This window comes from Colius striatus, chromosome 6 (genome assembly GCF_028858725.1).
Source record: "Colius striatus isolate bColStr4 chromosome 6, bColStr4.1.hap1, whole genome shotgun sequence".
Classification (NCBI taxonomy): domain Eukaryota; kingdom Metazoa; phylum Chordata; class Aves; order Coliiformes; family Coliidae; genus Colius; species Colius striatus.
The window spans coordinates 1521643-1549590 of NC_084764.1; the positions used below are offsets into that span (position 1 = coordinate 1521643).

The window sequence follows — 27948 nt, forward strand, 5'->3', positions numbered from 1 at the left end:
ATGCGCCGTGCCCTTTGTGTCCCGGGCGGGCGGGCGGCGCGGGGCAGGCCGGGCTGCTGCGAGCGCCGCGCCGCCGCCGTCGGCGCCGGGGCGGGGAGGGGGGGGGACAGCCGGCTCCGCCATGGTGAAGAAGCGGAAAGGCCGCGTCCTTATCGACTCCGATACGGAGGATAGCGGTAGCGAGGAGAACCTAGATCAGGTGCGCGGGGAGGCCCGGCCCTGCCCGGGCGCGGGGCCTGGGCTTCCCCGGGCCGCGCGAGGGCTCGGCGCCGCCATCCCTCCCTCCCTCCCTCCCGCGTTCCCTCGCTCCCGCCCGGGGCCCGTGCGCCGCCGCCGCTCGCCTCGGCCCGCCGGGGCCCCCGCGGCCTCCGCCGGAGACGCCCCCGGTCGGGGCCCGGCCCGGCCCCGGCAGGCGGCCCGCCTCGGCGGCGGCCGGGGGCTCGGTGCGGCGGGCCCGCCGCTCGCGGGCAGGGCGGCGCTCGGACGGGCGATGCTGCGGGGCGGCGTGGCTCCGGGCAGGGGCGAGGGAGGCGCGGCCGGCGGCCGTCACTCCCGGGGCAGCGGGGAAGGAGGCCCAGAGGGCTGGGCAACTTTTGCGGGCTGTTGGGGCAGGGCGGGAGAGCTGTTAGGGACAGCAGCGTGTCAGGTCCCGGGCTGCCCCGGCGGCCACGCGGGCTCGAGCGGGGCGGGCGGCGGGGCTTAACGTGTGTTTAGTGCCCCCTCCTCGAGCTCCGTGGGTGAGAAACCACATGGAGTTAGGAGCTGTAACAAGGGGAAGTATTTATTTGTCGTCCGGGCGTCTCCTGGGATTGGAGGTGCAGTGGCTGGTGCCGGTTTAACCGTGTCCGGGCTGCAAAGGAGCATCTTCCACTTTGCAGGGGGGCCGCTCCCAAAGACTCACCTTTCCATGTAGAAGGTGGTGATGATGTGACTCAAATGGTAAATAAAGATACTGCAGGTGAAGTGTGCTCCGGCTTGTGTGGCACTGCTGGTTCCACACAGAAGTTTGCCGGCTTAAATATGCTGAAGCCTACACGCCTGATGTAATTTATGTGCTGGACCTTCAGGGATTTAATATAGAAGCTGTTGCTATGTGGCAATGGAAAGCCTTCCCAAACACTCAGAAATAGTTTTGCAACTCGGAGCTTCAGAAAAGCAAAGTTGGAGGCTCTGTTAGGCAAATAAACCGGAGCAGAGCATGCCCTCGTGGTGTTGATCTTGCATGCCTCTAGGAGTCTTCAGACCTGCCAACATCTCAACACTACTGTGTTAGTTTGGAAGCTTCTTTGGAGCTTGAACATAGAAGGAATTGGACCAGCTCAGGCACAGAGCAGGCAGTCAGAGTGACAGCAGTGGGAGCCACCGTGTGGTTCTGCATCTCTTCCATTGTTCACTGCATGCATCTGCACCTGGACCTGAGCAGGAGCTGCTTCCTCCTCCACCAAGCTGTTTGTAGCAGCTATAGCAGCAGGGATATGTATGTGCAGGGATGAAGGCCTGGTAGCAGGGAAGCAATGCTTTTGGGGTGTGATTTAAGGCTGAGAGGGTATGCTGAGTGAGGCCCACATAGGTTAAATGTTTGACAGCTTCCCATGGCTGTCCAGGCTTGGTGAATCAAAGGAGTGGAGGCCTTTCTAACATAGTGTCTGGGAAAACAACAGAAGGAAAAGTGCTTGGAATAAAAGTAATGGTCAATACACCAAGGTACCGTTGAGGAAGGTCATCTGGGCTGAAGGGCTGCTTGGAAACAGTTGAGAGACATCCTAAAACAGACTGTAGGAAACATCAGGAGCTTCCTGAAGAGAACAGTTAATTGTACAAAGGTGCTCCGTTGGTGCTGCGTGCCTTCTCCAGGGAGAGCTTTGTACAATGCCATCGCTAGTGGAGAGTTTCTGTGTTGGTGAGGAGTGTAGGGCAACAGTTTCGGCAGTGTTTAGGCATGACTCTGTCTTCCAGCTGTGGAATGAATGTAACCTATCTCACATCAACTCCCCAAGACTGCAGAAGCTGGTGTGGCTGTGTTTCTACTCACAACTGAGGTTCATCAGCCTCAGAGCGGCGTTTTTAGGGATAAATTGTGTGTCACGGACCGTAATGCAGCGTCAGTGATGCTTCAGCCACCCCAACAAGCTGTGAACAGCAGAGGGTGAGATGATTTGAGAGATGTTTAGGTCTTGGGGCAGGTGTGTGTCACCTTTGAAAGTGCTTCTTTTGGAGGAAAACAGCCCGACTTTGCATCCGAAGCGTTGAGCTTGATGCCTGGGTGTCTCTGCAGAGCTTTGGGCGCATCCTGTGATGCGGAGAGGGGACGGTGAAAAGGGCTTGAGCAGGCTGATTAAACGTTACCAGCTGTGATGTTGTGGTGATGCCTAAAATATTTCCCCTTTCAGGTATAGAACTGCAGACATCTCTCGTGTTTAGAAGGAGGAGGTGCTTGCTAGTGCTCTTTGGGGTTCATGCTCCACAGTGTTGTTAGGGTGACTTGGAGTTGGTAGTCAATCCAAATAAGCCAGCTCTGGGCATGACTCTGAAAGGAGTTTTTCTTATGTCATTCACACCAAGAAAGTAGTGATAGTGATGTTTACTGCTTATATCTTGTTGTCCTCAAGATCCTTTTGCAGCACCCAGTTGTGTAGAAATCTCTTGTGTGCATGTGTATAAATATTTGTGAAACATAAGTAGACTCTGTTCCTCAGTCACTGGGGGATAATCAAGTTACTGGGATGTGCTCAGATGTCACAGAGGTGTGTTTGCACCGACCTGGATTGGTAAAACTACCGACAGTGTTTTAAAGTGAACGTGTGGCTTTTCACACCAGGAGCTCTTGTCGTTGGCCAAACGGAAACGCAGCGACTCGGAGGAAAAGGAGCCTCCAGTGAGCAAACCCACCGCGTCCTCCGACTCTGAGACGTCAGACAGCGACGATGAGGTGAGTTTGCCAGGTCACCAGTCACCTTTGGCTGGTCTGTTCCTACCTGAGCAGTGAAAGTGTATTTGTCATGCAGTATGTTTAACCTGCTGGCTTCATAAAGTGAGACTGGCCTCAGTGGCACCGGTGGAGGCCCGTTGTGCCTGGGGGATGTGTGCTCACAAGTACTGCTTCTTTGCTTTGAATTAAGGTGCTTTTGTAACTGTGTACAAAGTACCCTGAATGTCTGCAGGAAGGATGGCTGCTTGTTTAACCCCATGTTCATATGGTTGGGATGGGCTGGTGATCCACCTGCTTCAAACTAGCGTTTTTCCTGTGTGATGCTGGGGTGTGATGTTGCAGTGCAGCTGCTGCAGCTGGACTCTGAATTAAGGGAGAGAGGTTTTCAGCTTTAGAAGAGACCTTCCTCTGAGAGGAAACCAAAAAAAGGGAGTCAAGGCAGGTGGTACTGTTTTATAGGTGATAAAACCTTGGATTCCTCGAGGACTTTCCTGTGAACCAGCCTGTCTGGTCATCTTATTGGCATTTTTGAAGAGAGTGAGGCAAGGAAGAGTTGTGTCAGTACTTTGTTGTAGGGTTTTGTCAATTCTGTGCTTATCTGGTAGATCTGTCAGATCTGTTGCTATCATTTCTTCTTGGTATTATATTCTAGAAGTGACTAAAAGTCTCTGCTTCCATCCACAAGTGAGAACTGAAACACCGAAACAGAGGAACTGGCCAACAGGTCCTATGGGTATTGGAAGAGAAACACTTGCAGGCTTGCAGATGCTTATTGGGAGCTTTCCTCACGGTGTAGCAAAGCCATTTGTTCTTTTTCTTCTTAGAAATGTAACAGGGATCTTTTCTGGGGTGGGTTATTCCTTGTGATGACTTGAAGACCAATAGGATAGGCCAGTGACAAGCTATCAAGCATTTGGTAGTCGTGCTGGTTTGAGCTGAGTGTTAATTTTTTCACAGGAGCTGACAGGGGGCTATGTTCTGTAGTTGTGCTGGAAACAGTGTTGATAGTTCAGGGGTGTTTTGGTTGTGACTGAGCAGGGCTTGCACAGCATCAAGGCCTTTTGTGCTTCTCACCCTGCCCTGCCAGCGGGGAGGCTGGGGGTGCACAAGGTTGGTGAAACCATGGCAGTAGCGTGGCAGAGTTCTTCCAGTATGTGTAAAGAACACGTGGCTTAATATTCTCTCTGAGGCATTTGGGAGAGAAATATGCTTGGAACTCTATTTCACCTTAAAAGGGAAAAAAAACCCTCTTGTACCTAATGTGTGTTTAAGATGTAAGGAGAGAGAAGGTTGGTAAAGGCTTAAGGGGCTGGAAATACTGGGTGACCATCTAGTCTGTCACTCTGTGTGTTCACACCTGCTGGCACACAACTTATGTGTTCTCAGCTGTGTGGAGACCAGCTTGCCTGGAAAAGTGGAGCTAAATGTGGGGAGCACATTGGTGATGGTTCTCTGTGTTAACCTCTGAAAACTGACAGAATAAGTGTGTTCCCTTTTTAGCCTGTGTAACTAGCAGGAAGGTCTGCTTTTCCCTTCTCTATGGACTGTGTCAGTGGAGCTCTTCACGAATTTGCACAGACCTTGCAGATGCAGCAGTGTCTCTGTTGCATCATGTGCATTAAATGCTCTAGCCTGTGTTTATTTCTGATTGATACTCTGTTCTTTCTGACCTCCATGAAGCAAGAGGAAAAGATTTATGGAAGAGGTAATTAGGACATTTGCTTCTATTCCTGTGCCTGAAGTATGCATTCTAAACTGCTGCTTGTCACAGCAGGGTGAGCAGGCTGGATTATGACAGCCATTCAGTTGTGTGCATCCCTAGGCTTGGCTGTGCTCCTCCTGCTGAGCAACTTGGGGTTTCATCAGTGTTCTCGTGGCTGGTTTGAAGTTTGCCCAACCTTAGGGATTGGGAGAGGGGATCTAAAACCTGAAATTGTCTTACTGGACTTCTTGCAATATGAGGGCCTTGAGGCCCTCATGGAAATCGTTGCCTTGGGTAAATGTACTTAATCATAGCCATACAGTTCCACACAGGTTCTGTAGCATGCACATCCTCTGTGCTTCCTGGCAAGCATTAAACCTGCCAGCATTGTCACTATGTCTCATGTACAGGGCAGGAGCCTGTGTTTCAGATACTACTGCCTGCTGTGGTCTGTGTTCTTTAAGGGAAGGAGAGTTTGTGGGGCATAGGGGAGATGAAGTGCACTTTGGGACTAGAGTAACAGCATGTACAAATCATGGCACATCTATACAGTGCTGCCCAAGGGACTGCAGGACATCTTTAATGTTCTGTTCTGTGTTTCTCAGTGAGAATGTGCTGCTGTGAAAGCTCTTGGCCACAGCAGGGGTTCATGGGGCAGATGCTGGGTTCTGTAACACTCAGGGACCTCTGGGGTCTGAATCGAATTACCTAGCACAGGGACTGAAGGAGAGCGCAGGCAGTGAAATAGGAGGGATGCTCTGACCCATCTTCCTGTGAGTCTGTGGAACATGCATGGCTAGATTGACTAGGAGATGATGTTCAGGGAGCTGATAAATAGCAGTGACTGCAGGGCTTTGCAATAACAAGAGCTGCTTTCACAGAGAGAGGTGCTAAGGTGGATGTGGATGGGGAGGCAGGCAGTTCCTTGCTCTGTGGAGCAGTGTGTGGCCATGACTGCTCAAGAGCTCACCATCCCAAACATTGGCATGCAGCATGTAACCAGTTTGGTGTTAGCCAGGTTGCTACTGGGGCTGCTGTGCTACACTGGGAACAGACATAGACTGTGTGTCCACAAGGTACCCTGGTCCTGTACTGAAGACATTGTGTGGATGGTGTTCCTCAGCTGCAGTAGGTTAATTCTGGATTCTTACCCTGCCTTTTGTCATGCCATCGTGTTCAGGAAGGTATCAGCTCCAGAAGGACAGGGAGCTGAAATAGAAGAGGTTCCAAAGAATTACAAGGCAGAATTCCTTCCCTGTTGAGGTGAGGGAGCACTGGCAGGGGCTGCCCAGATGGGCTGTGGAGGCTCCTTCTCTGCAGACATTCCAACCCAGCTGGATGAGTTCCTGTGTGCCCTGCTCTAGGTGCTGCTGCTCTGGCAGGGGGGTTGCACTGGATGAGCTTTGCAGGTCCCTTCTGAGTAGCACAGGCTGATTGTGTGGAAGTTGGCATGTCCAAAGTAGTAATGTGACCCAGCTGTGGACAAAATGGGTGTAAAATTCAGTCTGAATAGCTGCTTTACATTGCAAACTAGCATGGGGATAAGTTCTGGGGACTTGATCTGTGTGGCAGGGGCATCTGAAGGAGCTCTGAAGTGGAACAGGTTGCTCCAGAAATAGCCTCATGGAGGTATTGGAATGAAATCTGTGATTTGAATTCAATATTTTTCCCCGAAAGAACTTGTTCTTTGTGCCCAGGGAGCAATTTTGGCTCAGAACAATCCAGTTACAAGCCACTATCTAATACCTAGAGAAGTCATTAAGCTTCTGTAAGTGCAGATGATGCTTGCTGGCTGGTGATGCTAGGGTCATGCAAGGCACTCCTTGACCAAGTGTTTTATGACTGTTGCCATCACCAGCTGTTTGCCCCAGGCTTGCTAAATAACACATGGCAGGTTTTCACAGGCAGTAGCATCCCCAAGTTTGCTTTGATTACAGTGTCCTGGTTTGGGCTGAAATAGAGTTAATTTTCTTCCTAGTACCTGGTACTGTATTTTGGATTTGGTGTGAGAATCATGTTGATAACATGCTGATGTTTCAGTTGCTGCTAGGTAATGCTTATCCCAAGGAAAAAGACCTTTCAGTTTCCCATACTGTGCCAGGGAGGAGGTGCACGAGGTGCTGGGAGGGAGCTCAGCTGCTGGCTGGGGTTACACCACAGCAGATGGAGAGGGCTCCTTCATTGGCATTTGGTGTCTGTCATCTTGATGTTGTCACTCAGCACTTCTGGCCAAAATGGACCCTCAAAACCCTTCTAGAGAAAATGTTAACTTGGAGCTTAAACTGGATTTGAGCCTTCTGTAGGTAGACATTTCTTTCCCATAGTTACCTTTCAGTGAGCTGCTTTGGGGAGTGCTTGAACAATAAGGCTGGATGAGGTATCTGTTGGTGTTTTGGAGCTTTCTTTCATGCAGTTCCTGGCAAAGCCCCTTGTGTGGCTTCAGAACTTGTTTCCTTTGTTTGCTGATCTCCTTCCCATCTTGACACTGACACCTCGACTTTCCTCTTTGTGTCTAAAATGATCCTCTATTACAATGATTTCATAATTGCTGGGCTGCTGTTGTGGAGGTGTTTGAGGTGTCCAAATGACAGATGCAGGCCCTGAAAGACAGGAAAAGCTGACAAGGGCTTTTTGTTACTGTGTAGTTTGACAGTACTCTAATGGTAAGTGAGGTTTAAGTTCATTTCCTCCTGGTAGCCCTTGAAGTGCTGTCTGCAGACTTCTCCCAGCTTTGAGAAATCATGAAGACAGAAAGTGCTGCCTGCTGTTGTCTTCAGATGAGCTGAAACTGCAGCTTGATGACTTGCCTGGAGGACTGTCTTTTGTTTTCCCTCTACGAATGGAGAATGGATGAGTTTGCAAGCTGGGCTGAGTTATGTACCTTGGTGCTCTTAAGCTGTCCTGTTGTCTTGGCCTGTAGGTTTACGTGGCCTAGGAAAAGAACACATTGGTAAGAGACTTGTTTTGCTTTGATGTTGTGGCTTGTAATTTGCCTTTTGCTCATAAAAAGCTTATGTCCAGGAGGGAAGGATATGGCAAGGAGAGTGTGGTGATCTTGGCTGTGCATCTCTCTTCTGTTTGTGTTCAAAAGAAGTCAGGGGGAATACCTCTTGGCAAAATGACATCTCAGTGGGCAATGCAGTTAGGTGCTGTGTGGACAGAAGAAAGACCTTTCAGGTGATTGAGTCCAGCTGTTTCTTTGTGGAAATCTGCACTCTGTGAACCTCAGAAGGATGAGCAGAACTGGAAATGTTCTTCTGGGAACGAACCACGAAGTCTTGTTGTTTGATAGTGCTAAACAATAGTCAGAAAGCCATGCTGTGGCACACTTGTGTGTGGCTTTATGAACTTGCTGTGTCTGGAACCACAGAGGGCTCCAGATGGTGGCTGAGGAGGCAGCAGTGAATAGAGGGGCTGTTGAGAGGAGGCATTGTGGTTGTGGGAAATGTGTACAAAGTGCTGCTCTGCCTGACTGGGCTGTGGAAGAAGGAACCTGGAGAAGCTGCAATAGAGGACACATCTTGGGAAATGTGGTTGTTTGAGATGTGTGGAGTTGAGGGAAACAGAGCAACGAAATGCTTCTGGCTCGCTGTGTGTGTGTTTGTGTTTGCTGCTAAATGCAAACAGTTTGTGATCTCTGCTGCTGTGTCAGGAGTGTGAGGAAGGGGCTCGAGGCTCTGGTTTGGACTGCAGGTTGTCCTTCCCCATCCCCAGACCTGCTAATCTCTGTTATACCTTTGTCTGCTGTAAGAGGAAACTTGATGTTGTCTGTTTCTGAACAACACAGAGTGGTCATTCAGTGACAACTGGCGGTTCCTGAGCCCGCAGAACAACCTACGAGCCTTAAAGAGCCTCACACTGCCATGGTCCTGGTTTTGATGATTTATTTGTCCTTAAGGCTTGCTCAAACCCTTGTCTTGTCCTGTCACAGAATGAACAGGCATTCCTGAGAGGTTGTGGTAGCTCACTAACCCCTGCTGTGCCTCTGTTGGGTGAGGAGGAATTTGGCTTTGTGACAGCACTGAGCCTCAGCACAGTCAGTTGTTGCGACTTACAGACACAGAAGTCACTTGCATAAACAAAAGTGAGATGAAGTGTGATTTCCAGGGTGAAGCAGAAACCAAAGCAACATTTCCTAGCTTGGGGCAGGCTTTTTTAATGGCTTTTGTTGTTTAAGGGGTTGTCACACAGCTTTCTATTCAGTCCCGTTTTCCTGGGCTCAGGTTCTCTGTACCGTTCCACTTGTGAGTCAGAGGCTGAGAGCAGTGATCTGTAGTGCATGTACCTTCAGCTATTAAACACTTTATTAACAAGTGAACGTGCTGGGTTTATCTGATCTTGGCTTCTTTCATCTCAGCATGACCTCTGAAGGTCTTGGTATAACTGTGGTGCACGCTGTGGCTTTCTCTGTGCTTCTTCCTTGCCATACAGCATGCAGCCTGAGGTACAATCCAGTGTTAGAACACTGAAGTGGCACATCTCCAGGAAGGAGGCACCTCTGCATCCCTGGTTCAGAGGCTTCTGGTTCTGCTCCTCCCTGTGAAACGCTTAGTTTCACTTTCTCACCCTTGTTGTTTCACCAGTGCACTGGTGAGGTCTGGGGCCAAGAGATAAGAGGCACTTCTCTGTGCTAGCCAGGAGATGGCTCCTGAAATGTTGAGGTTTGAACAGATTCAGGCAGAGTGCAAGCTTGGTTTTGACTGATTTACAGGGCATACCATTAGGCAGCAATATTGTAACACCAAGCAAGTAAAACTTTGATGTGGAAGCCAATAAAGTCTGGAGTGCAAAGCTCGGGCTGACACGGCGCTTTCTGTGCAGTTTCTCACCTGTCCTATGGACCATAACAGACTGGGAACTTCAGAGGGAATGGCTGCAGCCAGGGGCTCAGCACTAGGCAGCTGTACTTTCACCTCAGAAAGGAGAACTTCTGCCTGGCCTTTGGTGGATACTTTAGCATTTGTAGCTGATGCTTAATGAATCTGGATGATGAAGCAGTTGGTAATGTGGAAGGGACGAGGCTGAACGGGAGGGTTATCAAAACTTAGGGGCTTCTAAAGACATTAGTAGATCAGGTAGTGGCTTCTAAGTACTCAGATGAGTTTTCATTTAGGGTAGCTGAACACCAGGGTTCTCTGAAGGTGGTGCCTAAGCAGGGAGAAGTCATCACATTTGATGGAATAATTATAGCTGCAGAGATGGACTCGATTTGTGCCCTGGGAAGGGGTGAGTGGGTGGGAAGCCTGAAGGCTGTGTGCACCTGAGGGCAAATCAATAGGGTGGGGTGTTTTCCCAGTTAGTTTTGAGTGCAAGGTCTTAGTTATGCAGATGAGTATCTACTCATTTGAATTAGGGAGATACACTTTTCAGCAGAAGTCGTGCATGAGCAGACGTCTGTGTAAAATGAGAGTCATACACAGGTGTGAAGGAGATAACAGCCTGGATATATACACATTTATCAAGAAACTCTCTCATCCTCGAAGGTCTTGTACCTGGATAACCTCTAGGAGAGGTAGTGAAGTGCAAAATACTGTAAAGCTTTCAAATAACACCCAGACAGTCCTTACCTGTTCTGTCCCCTTTTGGCTTTACCCAGGTAGCTGAGACAATGCAGAAATGCTAATTAAAACAATCACACTGCAAGGCACATCCTAGCTCTTCTCCTGGGACTTTGGGGCTTAAAGTTGCTGCTGTCTGTGGGTGGTGGTAGAAGTCACCTGCCTGGAAGCTGTGGTCTAAGTTAGTTGGAGACACATATTAAGGGAAAATGAAGATTTGGTGCTTGATTCTCTTTCTCTTTCTTTCCTGCCTCCTGTGCTTGTGATTTGGTTCTGCCCCATGTACACAGATGCAGGTGGTGGCACTGCTGCCTGCGTGCAGTGTTGCTGCACAAACAATGCAGAGGCTGTGTGCTCGTGGTAAAACAGAGCTTTAGGGAAGGCTGTGGTGTGTAACTGGGCCTTCATTAAACCTCAGACCCGCTCTTGACTAGATTAGTTTTGGAGAAACACATCTGTTGCTTCTGTTTGGCAGGAGTGAGCTCAAGCTAATCGTTACAAGCGCAGCTGGACACTCGTGGCAAATCTGTTTTCCTCAGACAGTGTTCTGGTACCTCTTTTCTCCTGGCAGATGTGAAGTCTTCACTGGTTTTAAAGGGGTGTCCCTTTCAAACCCCACCCCCTAAATCTCAAAACACTTGTGAAATGCTTTGATTCCCTCAGTTTCTTGTTGTTCTGGAGGTTTGTGTGGTTTGGCTTCGTGCTTTTCCTTGCAGATGGCTTTGTTGCTGTCAGGTATTGGGCTGGTTCTCAGTTGTTTTGGGGGAGGGAGAAGGGTGTGGTGTTTGTGTCTCACGATCCCTTTCTTGGTTCTTTCCTCTCAGTGGACTGTTGGAGGTTCTAAAAACAAAAAGAAGGGAAAAGCGGGTAAGGCTGAGAAGAAAGGAGCCATGAAGAGACAGATGAACAAAGCTGCCTCCTCAGGCAGCTCGGATAAAGACAGCTCGGCTGAGAGCTCAGCACCTGAAGAGGGTAAGATATTTAGCACCTGCACCTACTTAGTGTGCTTCCAAGGGAAGGTAACCTTCTGTGGACACTGAAAAGTCATGTTAAAGAGTTTTCTGTGTGTTACTGGTGGTCTGGACGACTCTTAAACTTGCCGCGGCTTGACGTGCGTGAACTGTTTCAAACAAAGGATGTGACACATTTCCTTGCCTGACTTTCACCTGGAAAATCACATTCTGCCTTCTAGCAGGTCCCATCTGTGCTTGGGTAGCGTTATCTTGTCTTCCCATTGATGTATTTTCCCTTCCCAAACCCCTTGTGATGGCAGAGGGACAGGTATGCAGGGTTGTCATGCAAACGGGAGCTTATCTCGCAGGCGTTTGCTCTGAGCTGGAGTCCTTGCACATCTGTCATGGCACAGAAGAAGAGCGATCACTACTGTAACCTTGTCAGATGGGGTTTTTTTCATGTGACTATTGAGTCTGCCCCAGTCAAATCCCACTGCCTTGTATTTTTGTTGTAGGAGAGGTCTCTGACTCGGAAAGCAACAGCTCCTCATCTAGCTCAGATTCAGATTCTTCATCTGAGGATGAGGAGTTCCACGATGGCTATGGAGAAGACCTGATGGGAGATGAAGAAGACAGAGCTCGACTGGAACAAATGACAGAGAAGGAGAGAGAGCAGGAGCTGTTTAACAGGATAGAGAAGAGAGAAGTGCTGAAGAGAAGGTGAATTTTGTATCTTGCTCTTTGCTTCTGCCAGGCAGCTACAAGGACTGCTTTCTCTGCTGTCTTTTTTGTACACGTGCTGCTACTTTGGAAACGGGCCAACAAAGCGTAAGGTGTGTGTGAGCTGCTGCAAGTGTTCAGGAAGCAACAGTGAGGCAGACAGCAGTGTTAGGGTTACCTCTCTATGGGTGTGAGGCTAGCTGGGGCCCTAGCAGAAGAGAGAGGTACTGAAATAATGAGGAGGGGTGTTGGATGTGTCATTTTCACAGAACCACAGATTGGTAGGGGTTGGAAGGGACCTTTAGAGCTCATCCAGTCCAAGCCCCTGCTAAAGCAGAGCCACCTGGATCAGATCACACAGGAGCGTGTCCAGGTGGGTTTGGAAACGTCCTGAGAAGGAGCCTCCACAGCCTCCCTGGGCAGCCTGGGCCAGGGCTCCAAGAGGTGGTTTGTGGATTCCTACCTTAGGTGGTGTGGCTTTGCTTGTTTGTTACTGCAACATTATCTAGTCAGGCAGCTTCTTTGTAGTTACTTTTCTTCCCATGTGTCTAACAGAAGAGATTTGGCACTTGTGGGGCAAGCCTTCTCCAGTCTCATACCTTTGCACTGACTTCTCTCTCTTCTCACTTGCTGAGAATATTCTCCAGAGGTCTGATGTGTTTTGACACGATTCACTCAACACAAGCTACTGTCAGACTGTCCATTTGCCCAAGCCACAGTTGGAGCAGTGCCTGTGTCAGTGCTTTTAGCACTGCTTTTGGTGACTTTAGGCTGCTGCTCTCCTCAAAGGGATCAGAATGAATAAAAGACTGCATCTAGATCAGGTGGAAGGATGTCATATTTTTAGGTTTCCTTCAGTGTTCAGTGGTAACTGAGAGTCTGTTAGAACAAATGCTGGGGGATACTTGATACAAACAAGCTAAACAGTCAAAGCTTGAGATGCTGGCTTCATCTTAAACAAGTTTGTCCAGTTCTGTGTAAAGGGGTTGGCAGGTAGAACTAAGAGGGTGGTGGTGAGGTAGTTATTTAACTTTATAGCAGGTTGACTGTTTCAGTTGTCTGTCTTGTATGTAGAGTGTGCTGTGAGCTCTTTGGGATTACAGCAGGCATTGCATGTGAAACAGCCTGGTGTGTTGTGCATCATGTTAAAGGCATAAAGGGCAACGAGCTCCTCTGGCACTTCAGTTTCTTGTCTGCAAACTCCAGGTTTAAAGGACTGAAGAAGAACAAAATGCGTAATATGAACATGAAAAAACACATTTTTAATCACTTATTGGGAATTCAGTGAAGTTTTGGGGGTGTTTTTCTTGTGTGTGTCCATGTGCACACGTCACCAAAGCAATGGCCAGGCCATGCTGCAGTGGAACCTCAGTCACAGGACACTTCCAGCAAAATCACTGCTCTTGTGAATACAGCAGCTGAAAACAGGAGTTCAGGGTGGCACATTTCCTCAAGACAGAAATGGCAGTGCCCAAACTGCACTGCAGAAACTGCCTGAGTCTGAGTGGAATGTAGCTGCTGAAGGAGGACTCCCTGTGACTTCTTTGCAGTCATTCTTGGACTGGTGCTGGTAGAAAGCTGCAGTTCAAGCATAAGAAAGGACAGCAGTGACTTCAAACAGCCAAGTTTAACGACTGAGTTTCAAGTGATGTGAAATAACCAATTGTTATTAGAGTTGGAGGCAGGAACTTGATGAATATGGAGTAAGGACAGATTTCTGGGGAGTAGCCACTGCTGTGTGGTCTCCTCACCCTTTAGGTTAGCTGTTTGTAAGTGTTCCCTGTGCCTGCAGGGTGCTGGTGGCAAACTTTGAGGGCAGAGCAAAACAGAAGTCTGTTTTTACAGAAGAATATGAGTATTGGGGTTGGAAATACATTTCATATCCAGCTTCAATCAGGGTAAGGGTATGGGGGTTCTGGTTTAGTAGGCAGTGGGTTAGAGGAACACTTACTACACAATATTAGTGATGTAGCTACTATTTATGGTTAATGGAATGAAGAGTTTAAAGCTTATTTTATAGAGAACACTTATTTCCTAGACAATAATGTTACTCACCCATACCAAAGGCTGCAGGCCATTCTCTCTCTCAGCTCTGCAGGGGAACCTTGAGAGGTGTCCCTGCTCCAGGGATTTTCAGACACACTCCAAAGGAGGGGATGCAGAAATCCTCTCACCTCACAGCATGGGGCTGGGCTTTTGTAGAATGAAGCAATTGAGTCAGTCATCTTCTTGTTGCATTTACATCTCTGTAGAGGCAGCAAGAACAGTTTGCAGCAAGAACATTATCTCTGGGTGCCTGTTTCACTGCCCACTGGCTCAGGAATTTTCTCATCCTCCCAGGTTATTCTTGGAGACAGTTGAGTCAGGCTGCTAGAAAACAGCCTGACCTCCAGCTTGTGTCTTTTCATTGGGGACAGTGCCTTGCTGCAGTAAGCCTGCACATTTCTATGGTCAGCTTTTCTTCATCTTGTCTTGTATCTAGTGACAGGACAAGGGGTGATGGGAAGAAGCTGGAACATAAAGTTCCATTGAAACAGAAGGAAAAACTCTTTCCCTGCTGAGGTGAGGGAGCCCTGGCCCAGGCTGCCCAGGGAGGATGTGGAGGCTCCTTCTCTGGAAGTCCTCAAAACCCACCTGGACACGTTCCTGTGTGACCTGATCTAGGTGGGAGCTGCTTTGGCAGGGGCTTGGACTGGATGAGCTCTGAAGGTCCCTTCCAACCTCTACCATTCTGTGATCTTACTTTGCTTGGGGAAGGGAAGGGATGGGAATGGGTGACAGGACAGCATTAAAGCATTATCCATCCAGAGCAAGAGTTTGTTACAGCCTACTAACAACTCCTGCAGAGGCAGCACTGCTCAGATGCTTTGCTCACTCAGGGAGAATGCATTCTTTCATGTGTTCTTTTTGTTTCCATATCTGCTGCTAGATTTGAAATCAAGAAGAAACTAAAAACAGCCAAAAAGAAAGAAAAGAAAGAGAAAAAGAAAAAGCAAGAGGAAGAGCAGGAGAAGAAAAAACTCACCCAGATCCAGGAATCCCAGGTAGGAAATGACTGTCCTTGGCAGCAAACTCCTTTCCCTTGGTAGCAGGCATTAGGATGCTGCCTCTCTCTGCCCCTGATGATTTCACTGAATGTTAAGCAGGTCAGGATTCAGTTGGTTTATATGCACAAACTATCTTTAGTCTGTTTACAGTTTGTTTCCAGAAGTGAGCATCTTTGGCCTGAGAGATGTGCTGAGAGCTCCTTTTAATGGAAGATGCCAAGTTGCAGCTGTATCTAGGGTTGCTGTGGTAGTCCTCCCATATCAGAGCATGAAAGCAGCCTTTTGCACTTTCCTTAGCCAGACTTCTGTGGCTCAGTCTGAAACATGACATCCACAGTCTGTCTTGCAAGTGAAAGTTTGAGAGGGTAGGCCAGAAACTGCTCAGCTGTTGTCTTGGCTTGTCTTGTTGTTTTGCATGCACATACAAGAGGAAGAATGCTTAGTTTCTGCTGGTAGGGGTGTCAAGGAAAGCTGGAATGCTAGGAGGAGCAGAAGGAGTTCTCTATCCCACCTCCAGTAGGAAGAGGATGATACCAGTTTGGGGTAAGGCCTCTAACTGAACTGTAGTTTCAAATGGCTGAACTGTCTGTAGCCTCAGATGGTTGAGATCCTGCCCTTAACTACACAGTCTGGGCAGATAGGCTCCCTCAGTGGGATGGGGTTTGTCTTGCCTAACTTCAGCCATCTAAGAACTAGCTGGTAGTTTGCACTTGTTGCCTCTGTGTGACAGATACTGAATCCTCAGCTGGCAGTTTACTCCATGGTACTTTTCCAGTGAAACAGATGTTTAGCACTTAAATCAGGTGAGGTGAGTGTGAGCTGAGTGTGCCCTTAGGCACGTGTGAAGCCAAGTGATTCTCATCTCCCTGCACCCCTGATTCTAAAGAGTGTATGTGTGGATGTACTTGGCTAGTCCATGTGTATAACACACAGCATGTGTGCACACCTATACACGTGTGTGTAGATGAAAGGATCTTATGCAGAGCTTTTTGCTTTGACCTGCTCCAAATGATTGTCTTTCATGCTTATTATAGAAGCTGCTTTCTGTGTCTACCTGGGACTGCAGACAGACCTGTTAGACACTGATAAGAGGACTTACAGATTTGGATCTATATTGCAGACTTTACACACAGCTTTATTTCCCCTTTCCCTTTTTTCTGATACTACTTTTCTCGTTGCTACTGAGTGAGAGCTGCCTTGATTTCGCCTTGCAGAGGAAAAAGCCAAGGAGAAGAATACTCATCCAGTTCTTCCTCATCACTTGTTAGCTGCAGAATTACTTCCTTTTTATTTCTCCAACCCTTTTTTTTAACTTGGAGGAGTTTTGGGACTAAAACTTGGTGGCAGGAGTGTGGAAGTGTAAAGAAGTTGGTTATTTTATGCCTTAGATTGATTTCCCTCTCCTTAGCCTCTGGAAAAACGAACTTGAAAAACAACCTGTTTCAGCATGGAGTTTGTTAGTAGTTTGCTATTGGAAAAGCTTCCAAAGTGTGCAAACAGTCTTTGTTTTAATGCATTTGAATGTTTGGATTGCTCTTGGTGTTGAGGGACTGTGTTTTTAGGTCATGTCACATAACAAAGAGCGGCGATCAAAGCGAGATGAGAAGCTGGACAAGAAATCTCAGGCAATGGAGGAGCTAAAAGCAGAAAGGGAGAAAAGGAAGAACAGAACAGGTATGAAAGTGTTTTGAGGTGTTATTACAGCTTTCTGAAAGTGCTGCTTCCTGGCTTTTATTAATGCAACAATCCATGAGTAAACGAATTCCCTGCCTGTGTGTTCTTTGGTGTTTTGCCCAACGTGACCACCTGGGGGATTGTTCAGCACCACTGGTGCTGTGTCTCCCTCCCTCTCCCTGGGATGATCTGAAGATAAAGCAGGCTTTCATTGCAGTCCATTGCCTGCCACTTAGTGATGTTTAGTTCCATATTGGTCCCTTAGACTCTTTTCATCTCTGAACCATCCCAACCATATTTGTTGTGTTTGTGCTGCCTCGTCCAGATTTGCCCGTTTCTTCACTGGCACATCATCTGATCTGCTTTGCCACAGACTTTTAAGGGAGCCCTTTTTGTTACTTTACAGGGTTTGATTGTGGTCCTCTCCAAGCATGAGATTTGGGTTGGGGTTTTTTTTCCCTTGCAAAATAACAGCGAGATGTCAGATCACAGTAATTTTATCCCGTGTATCCAGTTGTTCTGCCCACCTTGTATTGCTACCTGCAGTCAGGTTGGGAGCCTGAAGATAAATGCAGCTAAGCTTTGAAGTGCTTTTAGATACTTTGATTTCTCTCTTCACGTGCATATTACAGGGCAGTGCTTGTCTCACTAGTGGATCTGAACATGTGGCACTTGTGTCCAGTGTAAAACGAACAGCTATCTGCTTCTTTAAAAACACCCAGTAATGTTGGAGCTTGAAAAGGGAGCCTTTATTAAAAAATTACAGCTTGTTTTCCCTTGTTCTCTGTCCTCCTTCCTCCAGCTGAATTGCTTGCAAAAAAACAGCCATTAAAAACTAGTGAAGTGTACTCTGATGATGAAGAGGAGGAGGAGGATGATAAGTCTAGTGAGAAAAGTGATCGCTCATCCAGATCCTCGTCCTCTGATGAAGAGGAAGAGTAAGTAAACACTGGACTGTTATTACTTGTGTGTGTTAAAACAGAGATCCACTTCAGCTAGGCATATGATGGTTTGGAGTTTTATTTGGGGACAGTTCAGTGTCTCTAAAGTGGTTTTGCCTCTGGGCACACTTGCATTGCACAGATTTGAGTCTTTGGCTTCTATATGGTGGTGTGTGGAACAGATTTCATAGAGTCACAGCATGGGGGGGGGCTGGAAGGGCCCTCCAGAGCTCATCCAGCACAGCCCCCTGCTAGAGCAGGTTCCCCTCAATCAGATCACACAGGAACGTGTCCAGGCAGGTTTAGGAGCCTCCACACCCTCCCTGAGCAGCCTGTGCCAGGGCTCCCTCACCTCACGGTGCTCCTCAGTTACCCTGGATAGGTGTGTGACTTCAATTCCTTGTTCTCTTCAGTCCCATCTACACTGTTGCTTACACCTTTGTTTAGTCCTACATTTTAGCAGCCACAGAACCCTGCCAGGGTGGAGGTGTGTGCTGGCTTATCTTAAAGCACTGGCCTATAAGCCGCCCTGGTGTGTGATGACACCTGCTTTGTGGTTACCAAGTGTGGGACTTCACATTTAAGCCTGTTCCATGTCTACAATCAACCAGTGTGTGATGAGTCCTTCCTTTTACCGTTCATTTAGCACTCACGGTGCACCTTTCCCACGGCCCCTGCTTTCATTATGGCTCTACTTCTGTTTCTTCTCCATCTTTCTCACTTCATTCCTTCTCACCTTTCCCAAATCAGGAAAGAAGAAATTCCCCCCAAGTCGCAGCCCGTGTCCCTGCCCGAGGAGCTGAACCGAGTGCGGTTGTCGCGGCACAAGCTGGAGCGCTGGTGTCACATGCCCTTCTTTGCCAAGACCGTCACCGGCTGCTTCGTCCGCATTGGCATCGGCAACCACAACAGCAAACCTGTTTATAGGGTGAGCTTCATTGCAAGGGCTTTGTCAGTTCTTTTTGTGGGGTGATAGCTGCAGCCTGCTAGTTCTCAGGTTGTTTTGCTGGGTAGTGTCAAAAAGCTGGCTTTAACTAGGAGACGCGGTTGCTGGCGGAGGAGTGCAGGGGCTGGCCTGAAAAGAGAGAGATGTGTGGGACCAGCCATGGGGAGAGCGTGTGTAGTGAGAGAGGGAGCACTGACAAAGCCTGTCCTTCCATCTTGGCTTCATGCTGTCTCGCCTCATCGTTTGTATTGCAAACTAGAGTTGAGGACTCTGCTTTGACCAAGTGAGGGTGGGCTCGCTCCTCGTCTCTGGGATTGTTCCCAAGTTATTGCATGTCTTGGTTGGTTCTTTTACTAAGTGTTTCTGGTCCATCAGTGTGCCTCAGAAGAGAAGCTGATGGAGAGCACAGGGGTGGTTTCTTTCTGTTCTATTGCTGTAACTGCACAATCAGAAGATACAACAACGTTCCCTGAAGTTGCTCTAAAAAGGTCCCCACGGGGACTGTTTAGGACATGAGCAGCACTGGTGTATTTCATTTGGGACATACATTTACCCAGCCAGTGTTAACTGAGAGGAAAAGTAGGAAAGTGTACACCATTTGGTCAGGAAGACAGAACTGAGAAGATAAGTGCATCAAGCATTCAGATGGTGTAATTTGTCAACTCAAAGGTGATGCACGAAGCAACTGATTCAGTGGCTGACAACATACACTGAAGAGTCCTCCTTCCCATGATCTAGTTAGAACTGGTGCTTAGATGAAGGTTTTTTTGATGTCTATTGAAAAGACTTAAAGATGGCAGATAGTTGCTGGGACACAACAAACCAACCCTCTCCCTTCCTTCCACTTGTATGTTTAATTCTGTGCTCCAGGTTGCTGAAATAACCGGTGTTGTGGAGACTGCAAAGGTGTACCAGCTCGGGGGTACCCGGACAAACAAAGGGCTGCAGCTGAGGTAAGACACCAAAGGAGTCCCTCTCAGTTTGGGAATCAGTGTCCTTTTCATGGCAAGTAATATGCTGTGTGTGGCTGGGAGATGAGAGCCAAAAAGCAGACTGGGCCTTGCCATGCTGCTTCCTGCTAGGATGTCAGGGTTGGGTTTGTTTGGCTTTCTTCCCTCTGTGCTTTATGTGAGACTTACACCAAGGCAAATCATTTTGGTGTTGGCTAGCAGCAGGATGGTAGTTCAGCTGGCAGTGCTCTGCAGGAAATGTTCAGGGGTTTCTGTCTTTTGACTGGCCAGCAAATGAAGGATTAGATCAGGGTTGGCTCCAGCACTGTCCAGTTCAAGAATGCTTAAAGGTTGCTTCTGCTGGCCCAAACATGAGGCAGCTTTGTGTTTCTGAAGGTCGTGCCATGGGTCATCAATAGAGCATATAAGATGTAGGTATGAGAAGGGTGTGTTTCTTCCCTCCTGAGGAAGAAACTGCCCCAACTGAGTGGCTCTTTCCTGCAGCTCACTGTCTAGCATTCCTTTGCATGCCTCCTAATAGCTGATGTGGGCTTCTGAACTGTTTCTGTCCTGAAGTCCAGAGTAGATGGCATGCGAGCCACAAGAGTCATCTTCAGCGTCTGGTTTTGGGCTTCTTGAATCAGTTTACACCCACAGATCCAAGCTCACAGCTCTGTACCATCAGAGAGGGACACTGTTCCCCTTTGTTCTTGCAGGCATGGCAGCGATTCACGTGTGTTCCGTTTGGAATTTGTCTCAAATCAGGAATTTACTGAAAGTGAGTTTATGAAGTGGAAAGAAGCGGTAAGTGTGCCAGGCTTGAGTTTCCTCTTAGCAGCCTTCTGCCAGGGATGCTTCAAGTGGAAAGTGACCTCTCTGTCTCTTGTGCTTAGATGTTCTCTGCTGGGATGCAGCTACCCACGCTAGATGAGATCAACAAGAAGGAAGTGTCCATCAAAGAAGCCCTTAACTACAAGTTTAATGACCAGGACATTGAGGAGGTGAACAGCACGTTGTAGTGAGGCTGTGGCAGTGCTGTAAAGGTTCAAAATGGGGTTGCATAACTGGATAGGCAATCCAGCTGTTGTTTGATGCTCAGTCCTGCTCTACTCCATCCTTTGTGCCCTGTTACCTTCTCTTGAACTTGTGCAGAGATCTGAACTAGCCTGAGTTTGGCAGCTTAGTTCTCAAACTCTGAAGAGCTGCCAGCATTATGATAGCTGCATCCGTCACAGTTCAGTTTAGTACTCGCTTCATACTGGATGTGATCAGCATCAGGTTTGTTGTAGGTCTGTCACTGGAGCTGGGGAATACACTCTTTACCAGCAGTGAGCGTGAAGAACGACGTTCCTTTGCTGCAGCTCCTCCCAACGTGCACCCTGGAGAATGAAAGCGTGCTCCTTGCAGACATGACAGAGAAATGAAGCTGTTGTTTTTGAACACAGTGGCCTTGCTGAAACTGTTTTGAAGTTGTTTTACTGCTTGGTCCCACAGCCTATAGCCAAAACACAACTGTCTCTGTCCTTCAGCCTCTTGTCAGGCTGATAGGTTCACACTCTGTGTCTCAGGCTGATTTCTAAGGCCTCTGGCTCCAGGTGCCTGCACAACAGAGAAGCGAGTGCTGGCACTTTTAAGCACTCTTTGCTTGCAATTTCAGCTCACAGCATGCTTTTATATAAAGCAGCAAGTGAGGCAGGGATTTAGGGTTAGAAAAAAAGGAGCAATCTCTGAATTCTGGTGTCAGGTCCTAAGTGAGGGGAATGGGGCTGTAACTCAGTACCAAGTCACAAAACATGCAGCAGAGAAAGAGCATGAGTGACAGTCCATGACAGTAAATACATTCCTTAGGTGATCTATTGCTTCTAGTGTCTGTATTGCCACAGTCATTTCACACTTGCATCTTTTTGCTGTTTCCTCTGCACCTGGCAGATTGTGAAAGAGAAGGAAAGATTCAGAAAAGCACCTCCAAATTATGCTATGAAGAAGACTCAGCTGTTAAAGGAGAAGGTGAGAGATGAGACGATGCCTGCAAGTTTAATGCAGTCTTTGATTTCTTTTTGAAGATCTGGAGCTCATCTGGGGTTTGGTGGTAGTCAGCGTTAACTGTGCAGCTAAAAGGTGGGATCAGAACACTCAGAACCCTGTTAAAGCTATCACCTTCTTTGCCTAAGGGCAGTTGCCAGCAGTCATAGCTGTCTCTGTGCACTTTAAACAGGAAGGTCTCAATTCTGCTTTAGAAGCTCCTGTTCTTTTTCCCTTTTTTTGCTTTCAGAGCACCTCACAATAACATTTGGAAGTTTCTTTCCTGTACTTGTTAAAACAGGAAAAATAAAAGTCATGTTACACTGACTTTTACTCAGGGCTGAACTGTCACTTGATGGCTGGTTGAAAAGAATACCTTGCCAAAAATCTGCTTGCCACTGAGCTGTTTTACACGTAGATGCCCTGGGATGAACAGACCCAGCAGTACTGAGAAGCCAAAGCTGAGAACTCACTTAAAACTGCTGGGATTTTTTTATCTCTGAAGACAGAGATAAATCCATTTTGTTTTCACTTGTGCAGAACGTTTTTAAGACACTCATGACGTTTTTAAGACACTCATGCTTCATGTACAGTAAAAACAAAGGGTTTGTGTTAGTCTCTAGTTCTCCACTGTTTGCTGAAGTGTATGGTGTGGTGGTCATCACCTTGCTGTGCACAGACACACAAACTGTTGGCTTATTGCAGAAGAGTGCAATTGCTGCTTCTCGTCACCAGGTGGCACAAGAAGCTCCTTTAGCTGCTCGGCTGGTGTGGCAGGGGCTCTCCTGCTCCCTGAAGTGGTAACTGACAGTGGCAGGAGTCGTTTTCTTTTCCTGAGCTTGTAAATAACGATACTCGATTTTAATCGAGCATGTAACTTAAGTCAAGTCACTGACTTGCCTTTCTCATGCTGGAACTAGTGTTCCTACATCTTAGTTTAAGGGATTTCAAGGGTTGTCAGAGTTCTTCAGAGTAACAAGTCCTGTTTTCCCTGGAGCTGTAAGGAGAGTTTCTGTTGTATCCAGGGTTTACAACTGGCATAGGGTTAGCTGGCTGATTCATGGGGCCATCCCATGCTTCTCTGATGAGCTCTGTGGCAGAGGAGTGCTTAATGAGTCACTGTTTGGTTGAAGGCTATGGCTGAGGATTTGGGGGACCAAGATAAGGCCAAACAGATTCAAGATCAACTTAATGAACTTGAAGAGAGAGCAGAGGCCCTGGATCGTCAGCGAACAAAAAACATTTCTGCAATCAGGTAAGAAGCAGAGACTGGGGCTCTTCTGTTTGCTTGGATGGTGTCAGTCACAGTACATGGAGAAGAGGAACTAGGGCAGTAGTGAGTTAGCTGCAGGATTTTTGTCTCTTTCCTATGCAGTCTATTAATGAGATGTGTATCGTGATGGCTCTGTTAATTAGTGCTTGCTTGTGTCTGTCACTCAGTTAAAGCTGCCAAAAACATAAACTCTCTTCCCCATATCCCAGGTAGCAGCTGTATTGCAACAAGAGTAATTTGTGATCAGGGTGAAGCTGAAAGAGTGCTGTCAGGCATTTTGTTGTGTAGGGATTGATAAATGACAGTCACTTTCTTTTTCTTTCCCCCACCCTCCTTTGTTTTTTCTCCCTTCTGCAGTTACATCAACCAGAGAAATAGAGAGTGGAATATCGTTGAGTCTGAGAAGGCTCTTGTGGTAAATAGTGCTGAATTAATACTTCTGTACAAGTAGAGATGAAGTGATGCAAAGAGGATAATTGCATGGTGAAGTTAACACATCTTTTAGTGATATAAAAGCCTTTCCTGTAGGCAAATCACATGATTCTAGAGCAGATTTCCTGATCCTTTTGATCAACTCTCAATTATCAGCAGATGACTGGCTGCATTTTGTGCACATGCTGCATCCTTAACACGCTACAATCGGGAGGGACACTCCAGAGAGTAAAATACTATAGGAAATACCCAATTCTCTGCAGTGGCACTTGTAGTAAGGAGGAGCTAGGCTTCATAACAAACGCCTTAGCTGTCCCGAAAGCTGGGCACCTATTTCCTGTTGTATGCCCAATAAGGAAATAAGCTGTGCCCTGTGAGGTGTGGGACTGTGGGTGTGTAAAAATCCTTGTGGTCCGCAGTGCTCTCGTGTTTTCCTTTGTTCTTGGTGCTGTAAACAGCTGAGTGCTTGCATGGATGGGGGGTGCTGGGGGAGGATTTATCAGGGTGCAAGTAGCTAACTCTGCAAAGCCATGAGCTCTTTTGTTTTCTTCCCCAGGCTGAGAGTCACAGCATGAAAAACCAACAAATGGACCCCTTTACTAGGCGTCAGTGCAAGCCCACGATAGTGTCTAACGTGAGTCCGATCCTGCGGCTCCATCGAGCCCATTTGCAGAGTAACACAAACCAATAGAATGCAGAGAGTGGGGAGGAAAATGTTTGTGTCCATTCCCAACTGTACCATGTGCTTTTAATGTTCCAGATGTCAGAGTGAGATCTAGTTGAGTGGGCTCAACCCTTAAAGAAGGAGAAAGTAGTTTGCTTTCTTTCTAATGCAGAGTGTGAAGGCCGTAAGAGATGTGGGGAGATGTACCTGGAGAACCAACGTGGTTTAAGTCTTCTGTAGTGAGTTTCCTATGTAGATTTACTCAGATTTAGTTAGCTCTGGGAAGACTTTGCTCTAGGTGTGAGTTTCACTTCTTATTAGCTGAAATTATCCCTAAAGGTCTGTGAAAAGAGAGAGAAGATTGGGGGCCTGTGATAGATAAAGCACCTGAACCCAAACTTCCCCTGTGACACCGTGGCAAAACCTATTACTGCAATCCCTGACTGGATAAATCATATCTATGGCAAGGTGACCAGCTCCTGCTTCTGGGTGATCTGGCTTTGTTGAGGTCTGTTCTGGAATAGCACATGTTTCTGGTATCAGTACTTAAAGTCATGGTCAGGTTGGCTCTCATCAGTCTCCATGAACTGGCAAGGGAACAGGGAAGGAAATTCATTGCAGGGCTTGAATTAAACAATTCTCCCTGATAAAATTCCTTATTGGAAAAGAATTGAGTAGCTTTGTTGTGGTAGACAACTGTTATGTAAAGAAAAAGATTGCTTCTCTCTAGTAGAGTGTTTCAACCTCTGACAATACTGTTGCTTAGTCACAAGAGCAAACCATATCGACAGGAGATGTTTTTCTCCAAGAAAGACTTTCTGAGGGGTAACTTTTACTTTGTCCCTGTCAGATGCATTACACAGGTATGAGGGTGATTTCAAATTGTCTCTGAGGTCCTGAAATCTGGGGTAACTGATGCACAACCTCTTACGGTTTCAGATTGACGGGTGTGAGCATATAGTGCTTGCCAAACCAAATGTAGTGATTATTCTTTCCCTTTTTCCCCTCTGCAGTCCAGAGATCCTGCTGTCCAAGCTGCCATCCTTGCCCAGTTAAATGCAAAATATGGGTCTGGTGTATTACCAGATGCTCCAAAGGACATGAGTAAGGCAAGTTTCCTTTTCTGTTGTTTCCCTCCCACTGTCACCATTCCACTCTAGAAGCTCATGACTAACAGTGGATGTGCATGCTTCAGTTCTAGAAATAGGTTTCCTGTAGAGCATTACCATAGAAAAGAAACAGCTTTATCTTCCCTGGGGAAAGAAAGCTAAACTTAGTATGCTTGTGACAAAAGTGGGGCACAAGCAACTTTTACCTCTGTTTATCTGGACAGATAAAGATTTGGGGACTTACCTGTAGTTTTTATTGCAGGGTCAAGGGAAGGATAAAGATGTGAACTCTAAATCCGCCAGTGACCTCTCAGAAGATCTTTTTAAAGTGCATGACTTTGATGTAAAGATTGATCTTCAGGTTCCCAGTTCAGGTGGGTGATCCAGCTGGGTTTGGGGGTGTGACTGTCCAGCTCGCTGTGGTAGAGCTCGTTTCCTGCAGAATAGCTCTTTCAAAGTCCTTGGTGGGTTTTGGAAAACGGGAGCAAGGTCTCTCTGTTTGTCTTCTTGGCAAGTATGTTGAACTGGGGGGGAGGGGACGTGTGCTAGTGCCATCCCTTGGGAAAACAAGAACTGTATCATGGTAAACCAAAAGCCTACATAGCCCCATATCCTTGCTCCAAGTGCCTGGGGAGAAAAGGCAGCGATGAGTGTGTTCGATGTACTCCTCCAGTCTGTAGCACGTGACTTGCATCACCTCTGGGGAGCAGATGAGAGGGTTTTATTTAACAAGCCTTGAGGTCTACCTTGATACTCACTGCATTAGTTTATCTAATCGTCTTTGAGGCCAGATCAGCTTTGAGTGTCCTGTTCCATGAGCTGTGTACCTGCTGTGTGGGTGAGGTGTCTGCATTGGATCTCGGACCTGATGCTTTTACCAAGTTGCTCTTCCCTGACTTTGATGTTGAAGCAAAATGTTTGGGGAACCAAATCCCTGGGCAGGGAGTCAAAGTGTGCTTGCAGACACAAACTTTGCTGAGCCTTCCTCTTCCATCTTGACTTGGAGAGCCTGAGATGTGTGACAGGATCAGTCAGTGTCATAGAATCATCAGATCTTAGGTTGGAAAAGACCCTTAAGGTCATGACATCCAACCATTAACTCAGCACTGCCCCATCCACCACTAAACCACGTCCCTCAGCAGCACATCTACACATCTGTTACACGTCTCCAGGGAAGGGGACTCAACTGTTTCCCTGGGCAGCCTGGGACAGTGCTTGACAACCCTTTGGGTGATGAAATTTTTCCTCATCTCCAGTCTAAAGCTCCCCTGACACAACTCGACACCGTTTCCTCTTGTGTCGTTGATGTGTTTCCTGTGGAGGGAAAGCACGGGAGTGGATCAGTGCACTTCCACTCACAAAGCCTGTTCTTTTTTTGTTGCATCACTGGAAGGATTAGAGCTGAAGTTTCTTGGAGGACACCAAGTTAGGAAGTACTGTAAGAATGCACAAAGACTCAAAACCTTGTCGAGGAGGGAAAGGAGAAGAAGTTGTCTTTCCAAACTAGGTCAGAATTGGAACTCTGGACTTAAGACTACAGGAGGTGGGGGGCCAAGACTAGGAGGCTCCCTGAAGCATCTAGTGAGAGAATAATAAACTCCAGAGAATGAGCAGTGAGATAAGCCTTAGGCCCTAAAGGACACTGAAAACCAGGACAGGGACTGCAACGGGGAGGATGAGACACACGCAGACATGTAGAGGCTTAAGTATGGCTGGCTTTGGGCCGTTTTCTCCTCAGACAGAACACCATTGTGTTACCTTGCTTTGTGCAATCTCCCTTCTTAACAGAAGAACCTGGGGACTGGTTAAAATGTGTGTTGCAGACATGGGTAGGAAGTTTGACTCCTGCCTGCTTTCCTGTCTCTTTGTGCCTGCTGCTCTCATGGGAGAACGGTTTATCGATGATCCCAGAGCCGGGCCCTGGGGCTCTGTTTGTGTTGTGCTTTCAGTGTGCTGTGGAGTAGTTTTCCTAAGAAATCAAAGTGTGCTTATCAGCAGAAAGCTGGGTTAACAAGCAGCCCGGGTTGCATGTGCTTTATCTGTGAAGATAAGCTGACAGCTAATACCTGGATTATTAACTGAAGCTCTGGCCTGACGTGTGCTCAAGCAGCCCAACGTGACTTTGCGGTGAAGTTGTCGGCAAAAGCAACGAGCAGTAATCAATCTGTACTTTCCATGTATGTTGGATCTCACTCTTTTCTTATCCCCAACAGAATCTAAGGCCCTGGCCATCACCTCCAAGGCTCCACCAGCAAAAGATGGTGCCCCTCGGCGATCATTGAACTTGGAGGACTACAAAAAGAGGCGGGGGCTTATTTGAGCGTGCCCGCTCTGCTGCTTCTGATCCTGCATGCTCCATGGCGGTGTCCCACCTTTTCTTCCTCCCTTTTCAGTTCTCCCTTCTGGGTTGGAGCAGCAATGGAGCTGGGAAGAGACTCTTTAAAACTGCCAGTCATCTGTAACATAAACCATGCAACTATTTCCTGTATAGACCTCCCTCCTTGCCCCTTCCTCCCGCCCGCCTCACAAACGTGGATCTGTGCTATTTGGGGGTTTTCCCGTTCCTTTTTAGTTTGAGTTTCGTTTTGATTTTGTTGATGCAGCTCGTTGGCCCACTCTGTGTTCAGTATTAGCCTGAGGTCTGGATTTCCATAGGAATCTCTCGGTGGTCGCAGGATCAGCGCTTGGTGATCTCCCCTTACACGCCGCCACGGGCACGGTGAATAAACCTTGGCGCGAGACCTTTGTGGCTGGAAGGTCATCTGCACTTTCTCCCTTGTCTTCTTCCTCCTTCATCCTAGCTTTGGAGAAAGGAAATCTTCAAAAACTGGCTTAGGTTCAAAGTGTAAATTTTTTTGGGAGGGTGTTGTGACTTTTTTTCAGGTGTTTTTTATCATTTTTAAGCTGCAGTACTATTTGTATCCGTCTGTCACCGTTCTTTACGGCTGTTTCGAATTTCTACCAGCTGTACTTGAGCATCTGAAATTGCAAGAAAGAAACTCATTAAATGTGATTCTTCTTACTAAAA

The 27948-nt window shown here is 47.5% G+C and overlaps 1 protein-coding gene across 1 annotated transcript; it reads left to right on the plus strand.

The window, feature by feature from the left end:
- On the plus strand, window positions 1-27948 carry RTF1 (RTF1 homolog, Paf1/RNA polymerase II complex component). Its single transcript, XM_061998295.1, is given in 19 exon segments — window positions 1-99; window positions 101-199; window positions 2819-2929; window positions 11014-11161; window positions 11658-11862; window positions 14792-14906; window positions 16472-16583; window positions 17386-17521; window positions 18275-18452; window positions 19341-19423; window positions 20137-20224; window positions 20314-20421; window positions 21350-21427; window positions 22576-22697; window positions 23073-23130; window positions 23704-23781; window positions 24825-24920; window positions 25183-25294; window positions 27134-27948. Coding segments are annotated over 19 exon segments (2133 nt in total). The 3' UTR covers window positions 27241-27948.